Source organism: Hipposideros armiger, unplaced genomic scaffold (genome assembly GCF_001890085.2).
Source record: "Hipposideros armiger isolate ML-2016 unplaced genomic scaffold, ASM189008v1 scaffold_98, whole genome shotgun sequence".
Classification (NCBI taxonomy): domain Eukaryota; kingdom Metazoa; phylum Chordata; class Mammalia; order Chiroptera; family Hipposideridae; genus Hipposideros; species Hipposideros armiger.
This window is the reverse complement of record NW_017731448.1, coordinates 1,856,703-1,864,674: the sequence shown is the minus strand read 5'-3', so window position 1 is coordinate 1,864,674 and position 7,972 is coordinate 1,856,703. Positions and strand designations below refer to the sequence as shown.

Genomic DNA, 7,972 nt, shown 5'->3' with positions numbered 1-7,972 from the left:
ATAAACTTTTTCACTCCTTTACTCCGGCATCTAGTTCAATTCTTTGAGTTGCCAAGGACCTGGACTTTGCACCGAGAAGGGCCCGCTCTCCAACACTTACAGGCTGAAAGGGATCCCAGGCAATCAAGTTGCTAACAAGGAAATGGCTGGTCTCAGGAGAGGATGTTGTATTGGGGCCTCAGTGTTGGCTTCTGTTGCTGGCAGGTTGGATATTCAGTAGTGGTGACAGATACAGTAGGAAATTAGCTGACATGATGAGGGTCTGCTCTCAATTATCAGCATCCCTGGTTTGAAGGGTGGCAGAATGGTGAATTAAATGACATGACGGGGGCCACCATCCTTGGAGTGTTGAGTGGATTAAGGGTAGCAGGCCCGGACCCGGTTGGAAAATAATCTTGTTTCTATTAATCTTAGAAAATGTATGTTTAGCTCACATTTATTTCAGTGTTTAATATTAGAAGCATGTTGGGTCTTTATTTAGAAGTTCGGTGATGTTTGTGTGACCATAAGTATGCCGTAGGAACTTAACCCTTGTTTGTATCAATTAGCCAGTGGTAAAATTGGTTTTGTTATATGTTGTTTTGCTTCAAGTCAGTTTCCAAGAACCTATTGACAACACTGAGGACTTACTGGTACTTACAATTACCACTTTCCTTGAACCTCTCAAATACACAGATCGTGCGCGCACCAGCTGTCTCACCAGTGAATGTTTTGACAATTGCAGGGCCACAGCCTGTCCAAGGCTAGCAGCACTCCACTCCCCACCCCCTCCCCCCGAGTGATGGTGTCGTCACTGACCGCCTGGTGACCCAGTTCCAGATCCCATTGAAGAGCCTCCTTCCTTGGACCATTCCTGGCACCAATGGTTTTAGTTATGCTTCTCAGAGAAACAAGCTGAGGTGGAGGTGTACATGCAGGACTTTTACTGGGGAGTGCGTTCAGGGTCAGTGCCTACAAAGAAGGAAGAGAAAAAGAATTCCATGCCAGGGGAAGTTGAACTATGATGCACTTGCAGTAAAGACCTAAGGCAATCCTATGGAACATTCTGGAGCTGGGGAAGCCCTCCGAGTTGTCCTAATCAAGGCAAGGGGGCAGCCGCTGGATGAGGCTACCTCTGCAGAGGGGGTGTGGCCTTGGGCCGTGCAGCTTCCTTCTGCCAAGGGCCATTCCCAGAGAGGGACACGTGTGAGACCTCAGAGGCTAGCAGTCCTGGCTGCTGAGGGAAGGAGGGCCTGTCTGGAGGGGAGGGCTGGCTGCACACAAATGCATCCACTATGGGTACATGCTGAGCTGCTGAGTTCATGTATCATGGTTAGGAGATCAGAGAGGCCCACCAGCCCAGTCTTCACTGTCACACCGTAGTTACTAGGGATCTTGCTTCTCGAGAAGCCCAATCACAGCTCACTGTTGTGATTGTAAATGATGTTCCTAAAGGAATTCCAGAGAATGAAGGCAATACAGTAGCAGTAGTTTACTGTCTATAGAAACATTAAAATCTACTTTTGATGGGTAAAATAAGAGGGGGAGGGATGGGAGGGGCAGGATGGAGGGAGGGAGGGAAGAAAAAAATAAAAGGGTAAAAGCCAAGTCCTCCCAACTCGCTGCAGCAGCCATTTCTACTTAACATTGTTATTATAGAAAGTTTGTCTACTTCCCCACATTTTAATAAACAACATTTGCTGCTTTTTGGCATGGCTGGAGAGGGGACATTTTAAAACCATGATGCTGAATTCATGACAATGGCAAACTTAAAGAAGTCTACTACAATTAAAAATATATATGAAGTTAGAATGAACAAAATAAAGTGCCTACTAATGTATGTGGCATGTTTAGATGTCCAAATTAATGTAACTTATGTCCCCCTGAAATTAAATTCAGTACAATATAGGTACAGGCAGAAAAAGTTTTAAATTATTTTTATCTTTGTAGCTGCAAATTATGTTAAATCCCCCTCCCCCCCCCAAAAAAAAAAAACCAACAAAACAGTAGTTGAAGTGGTATCTCCGGATCCGTAAACCTTGTCTTAAACTTGTCATTTCGGATTCTGTTGAATTCTTCAGAAGTTTACTTCCAGGGACCTGTAATCCTTTCACATGATTCAACATTAATTCATAGGCAGGACTTTTATCTTCAAACAGCTTCAGGGTTTATTTCTCTGTGAAATTCTGTAAGTTGGAGATTATGAGCATGAAACAATCAGATCAGGCTTTTGTTTAGAGTTTTGAATGTGTTCGATTTCCATCCTTGTGAATGTAGTGAGTAATGGATTTTATTCGTTTCTAAAATGTATCATCTCACCTTATCTTTATTATTCAGAAAATTAGATTCCTGGCTAGGTGGGTTTTCAACAAACTAAAGACAAACTTTCTATGCGTTCATTAAGACATTTGTTTAAAATAAAATGAAAAGAAAAAGATTTGTTGATACTGCTGGGTTCATTTCAAAATGTGCGCNGTTACAGCTGAACGATGAGTACATGAAGGTTGATTATGTAATATTATACTATTCTCTCTACTTTGTGTGTATTTGGAAAAATCCATAATGAAAAAGCTTTAACACTAAAAAAAAAAAATTGATATTTAAGAGAACATCAAAATATATAGAAATGAAATCCTATACCCAAGGACTGGAAAAAGCATAGAATAAATAATCTGGAAAAAATAACTGTCAGAAAAACCTGCTTCATATGCTTTTTGCTGATTTCTTATCTATATTTGAAATGGAATAATCCAAATGTTATCTGACTAGTTTTGAAATTGATGATTAAAAAAATGATAAATTATCATCTACGTTCTTTTGGTAACTAATACTAGCACCAATTTCAATAGAAAGAGTATCAAAACTATCAATTTAAGAAAGAAATTCAGTGAATTAAAAGATCTGTGATACGCTCAGTGAACATGTCCTTCCTGCCGCAAAGAAATAATTTGGAGACAGAGAACATAAATTCTGCAAATCAATTGTCTGTAATCTTTAAAGAGGCAAAGGTGCTCTTCCCCCCCCCCCAAAAAAAAAATCTGATGCCGTAGATCACAAAGTGAAACAAAATTGTAAGTGGTGGAAGGAAAAGAACACTCATAATGGTCCTGCTTTTCCAGGGATACAGCAAAGGAAGCCAGCAGCATTCAGGGGTTAAAAATAAGTCCATTCACCACATGCCCACACACATTCCGTATAATGACAGCTGTAGATCTAATTTTAAAAACATACTACATTTTCAAAATACTTCTGAAACATCTATCTAAACAATGGATTAGAACTTGATTAACAAATAAATAATTGAAACACCGAAAGCTCATTGAAGGAAAGAGGCAATCTGGATGCCTTCCCATACAAACAAAGCCCTTTTTGTTCAGCAAAATGTTTTCTACTGAATGAAAAGACTGAACGTTTTAATTTTCAATTTGTGAGGGGAAAATGATTTACTCTTAGTCACTGGTTTGTTTTTAACCCCTGAGTTACAACAACCCAGAAAATAAAGGTATTTATAAGATGCTTAAACCAGAGCATGCTCTTAGGTCAGGTTCCTGCCAATATCACAGGGAGACCCCAGCAGAAATGGCCTTTCAGGGTTTTCCTCATGAAGGCAAGGGTACCGGGCCTTCCTAGCCTCACATAAGCTCATCTCTAGATGCCACTGGAAATGGGCTGTAACGTTGGGCCATTCCTGAGTGGGACTGACTGATGAGTCCCGTGTGTATGCAGCTGTCATAGCCAACTCTTCCGGCTGCTTGGGAAATGGATTCTTTGGTCCTGAAGGGGAGGTCTAGGGAGTAAAACTCCCCATTTGTTACAGTGCACCCCTTGAGCCTCCCAGATCTAATACCTTCATAGAGTAATTCCATCCCTTCTGAAAATAGCTCCAGATGATTCTGAATGATCTTTTTCTGGGGAAACATATGAGGAAGGTTTGGCGGATACACTACAGCCCCTGCCACTACAGGTGGTGTCATTGTCTCCCCCTTCTACTGTCCTTTCTAGGTTCCCCACACCCTCGGAGAGCACTTCCGCTAGTCTGCGTTGCTTACCTGATAGGGTGACCCAGACTCTCATCTCTGAATACTCTGAGCCCTAGGTCACCATGAGGACATGGCTGTGGGGATGAATGGCCAAATTCAAGCCATAGCTACTGTACTTGCTCATTTACCATCAAAATTTGGCAAGGGAATACCCGTAACAGCCCGGGAATTACCTGGGTAGATGTGGCTTCAAGCAGGCAGCAGCTGTAGCTTCAAGTGTGATGGAATCCTTGCTGTATCCTGAGAGAAGGGTTCTGTCTCTGGGGACCAAGCTCAAGAGAGTCACTGTGCAGTGACAAGGAAGCACAAATCCCCAACGCAGAGCATTGGGAATAATGGTAAGTGGGGCCGGACCGACTTCCAACTCTTGTTTAATGGACCCATCAACTTTGCCTACAGGGAGCACAGCACTGTATGTCTGGCATTGATTTAAGGTCACCTCATCCTCACAGGGTATCACCCCCAGGCTGTCACCTGAGCTGTGTTTTCAGAAGGCTCTATTGCACCACAGCTTCTGGGTGTGGTGTGGTGTGGGTTGGGATCCAGTGGGATCCTGGGTCCAGGGTTCTGTCCTGTAGGATCCCCGGTCAGTTTATCCAATAATCTATAAGCTCATGGATGGTGAAGTCGCTGAGTCCCTGTGGGCAAAGCCAATTCTTGAGTATTACCAATTCCAGTCAAGATACATTATTGACACCCCCACCACTGAGAAACTTTTAAGTGTGCTTTCCTATAAAAATGTTAAGTATAGAAATGTTAAGTCTCCTCCCTAGTTTCTTAGTTNAAGAAGGTCTTCAGACTCGAGATTGCAACACCAACTCTTCCCTGGGTCTCAGCCTCCCACAACTGCATGAGCCAATACCTTAAAATAATGAGAGAGAGAGAGAGAGAGAGAGAGAGAGAGAGAGAGAGAGAGAGATTGAGAGAGGGAGGGAGGGAGAGACTGAGAGAGAGAGAGATGCATTGGTCATGTTTCCTCTGGGGAACCCTGACTAATACACAGTCATAGGGACAGCCCGTGTCATTACAGATCACAGGACATAGCACTCTGCTAATCTCTTCTTTATTGCATGCGCATGTCCAGTCCAGCTAGCTAGACTGTAAGGTTCTTGTGAGCAGGTACTACGTCTCCATCATCAATGTGTTTCTAACACCCAACAGAGAACCTGCACCAGGAATGAGTGACCATGAAAGACGTGTTGTTGAATGAAGCAGCACTTTCAGTGACAGTGGCTCTGATGCTAAATGCTGGGTTTGGCTCATCTGCAGGTCAGCATCCAAACTAACTCACTGGAGAGGAGGAGCCAGAAGAGAAAGAAAAGGAAAGAGCAAAAAACCTCCCTTACCAGTAGTTTTCAATTACCAGGGCACTTTATCTTACATGTTTTTCCTTACACAGCCACCTGAAGATCTGTCGAAGACAATGATTGTTCACAGTGCCTCGAGCAGACCATATTAGGGAGGTTTCCACAATGTGGGACTTGGCCTACACTGCTTTAAAATTAAAATCAAGAATTCTCTTTTGAAATAAGATATATTTAAATAGAGTAAAATATAAAGAAAAATGTTATCTGTGATTATCACCCTCCCTGTAGAATTTCATTGCCCATTTTAAAAGAGGAAATTATGACCTGCAACTTTAGGATCAAAATACCATTCCTGAAAATCAAGATGAAATCCCAGAAAACCTCTGCAGACAGCCTTCACAAAAGTTTTTTTATCATTTTCCATATTCATCTTTGACAAGTCATCTGAATCCTTATGTGAATAAAGAACCAATTGGTTTAGTTTTCTGATCAATCACACTATTTCCAATGAGCACCAATGCCAACAATCCTGTCCCCTGAGAAAAGTGATTTATAAGTATGTCAAATGGAGATTTTCTTTTACTTCCTGTTTTTACTGCTGTGCCTTCAGCTGTCAACCCAGAATGTAGAGGTTCTCCCCTGAGAGCAAGCAGGCAGAATACTGTGAGGCCTTCAGAGGTCATCCTTGAAAGCAGGAAACACTCAGCTTTGACCTGGTCTATTGAAATCAATACGGCATGGCATAGAGACAGGAAGCAGGTGCTGGAGTACAGTTACATCAATATTTGTCTTTATTATAAAGTTTGCATTCAATTCTGCCACAAGACAAGAGGATTAAGTTGACCATGAAAGATACAAAAAGAGTATGCGATGAATCACATCCCAAATGAATTTTAATCAACACTGTAAGGTTTGTGGGAGAAGCTTATTTTTCTTTTAATAGAGTTATCCTATTTCTTTCCATTCTAGGTTATGTGGAAAAGTATAGTATGAAGCATAAACAGGAGAAACGTGACCTGTTAGTCCCACCATCAAAAGATACAACCGCTAACATGTTAGCATATTTGATCACAAGAGTTTCTCAATGCATTTTTTATATAATTATGTATCCTGCTTTTCCACTTAGTAAAATAATTTCATATTTGATTATAACTCCTTATACTTGTAGGGACTCTTAGTGTCCTTATTTTTGAGATAAAGCCTTTTCTAAGGCCCCAGAGCTAGTAAGCAATAGAGGTGGATTCTAAACCCGATCTATCCACCTCCAAAACCCATCATTTTCCCACTACGTCCAACTACTTTAAAAAGAGTCATTCCTTCTGACCCAGTGAATCACCTTCTGGGAATCCATATGGAATCTGAAATGTATAAGAAGAGCCTGGGACATCTTGAAATGCAGAAAAAGAAGGAACTATTATATTAAAGACTAAATCGGTCACGTAAAAAGACAGCCAACTTGAAAGAGACCCCATCAGTCCAATGGCACAGTAGGACTATCCAAAAGAATTATCACATTCAACACCTGAAGCTGAAATTAAATAATATTGTATGTCAATTATAATTTAATATATAATTTAATATAATTTAATATAGTCACGGGGTGTGGAATATAGTGTGGGGAGCAGAGTCAACAGAATTGTAATAGATATGTATGACATTGGGGGATGGTGGTTTGGGGAAGGAAGGTTGTCACTTTGTGAGGAGTGAAAAGTATAACTATTATATTGTTTTGTATACCTGAAACTAATAACAAAAGAAAATATTAATATACAAAAATTCATGAGTTCATAATGATATTTTTAAAAAACTTACTAGTTACCATTGAAGGTTTTTAGGGCACCAACTCATTACTCTGAAAAGTGATAAATGTATAGAAAGAACCAAGAATTTGCCCTGCCTTTTCTATACAAATTGTATTTCAGGGCAGCCAAATAATTGATGAGGATAATTCTTCTTTATAGAGAAGAATGGCTAACATAATGCAGAAGGAATGACAAGGAGGAAATTGCCAGCTCAATCCCCAATAAAACACTGGATCTAGGCAATGGTTGTGGTTGTCGGCGAACGCTACAGCCCTAGGTGAAATTTCATAAGAAACTCAGAGGACGAGGCATCTCAACATCACCTGGACTGATGACTGACATTACTGAAAGGGAGCCAACCAGACAGCATGAGCTCTTGACGTGATGCCACAGGAAGTTCACAGGGTAAGAAATATGAGGTGAAAAGCATTTGAACTTTAATCAAATCAAGTCTCAGATCTAACTACCAGTTTATAGGAAATTCAGAGAACAGAGGGACAAGTTAAAAACATCACAGGAAAACAGTGGTGCAATTCTAGAATATGGGACATAAAAGATAAATAATCTGATTTTCCAACAAATTCAATGGCATGAGAGGGAGGAGGGGCTATGTAGATTAAATACTTTAGAGATGTGGTAACCACGCAGGTTTTGGTCTTTATTGGTTCTTATTATTTGAATAGCTAACTGTAAAAGTGCAACTTTGAGACAATTCGGGATATGTGAGTATGTACTGAGTATTAGAGTATTTAAGATTTTGTTGGGTATAATAGTCAGGTGGTTATTTTTCTTAGCATATAAAATACTTTATGAGGAAAATGACAATCCAGGAAAAAAATTGTGT

The 7,972-nt window shown here is 40.6% G+C and overlaps 1 protein-coding gene across 1 annotated transcript in view; it reads right to left on the bottom strand.

Annotated features, from left to right (window-relative positions):
- Positions 1-922: 922 nt before the first annotated feature.
- Positions 923-7,972, bottom strand: part of ZNF622 (zinc finger protein 622) — a 44,333-nt gene continuing 37,283 nt past the window's right edge. Inside the window, exon 3 of the mRNA XM_019646192.1 lies at positions 923-951. Within this exon, the coding sequence (XP_019501737.1) occupies positions 923-951 (29 nt within the window). The remainder of the gene's footprint in view (positions 952-7,972) is intronic.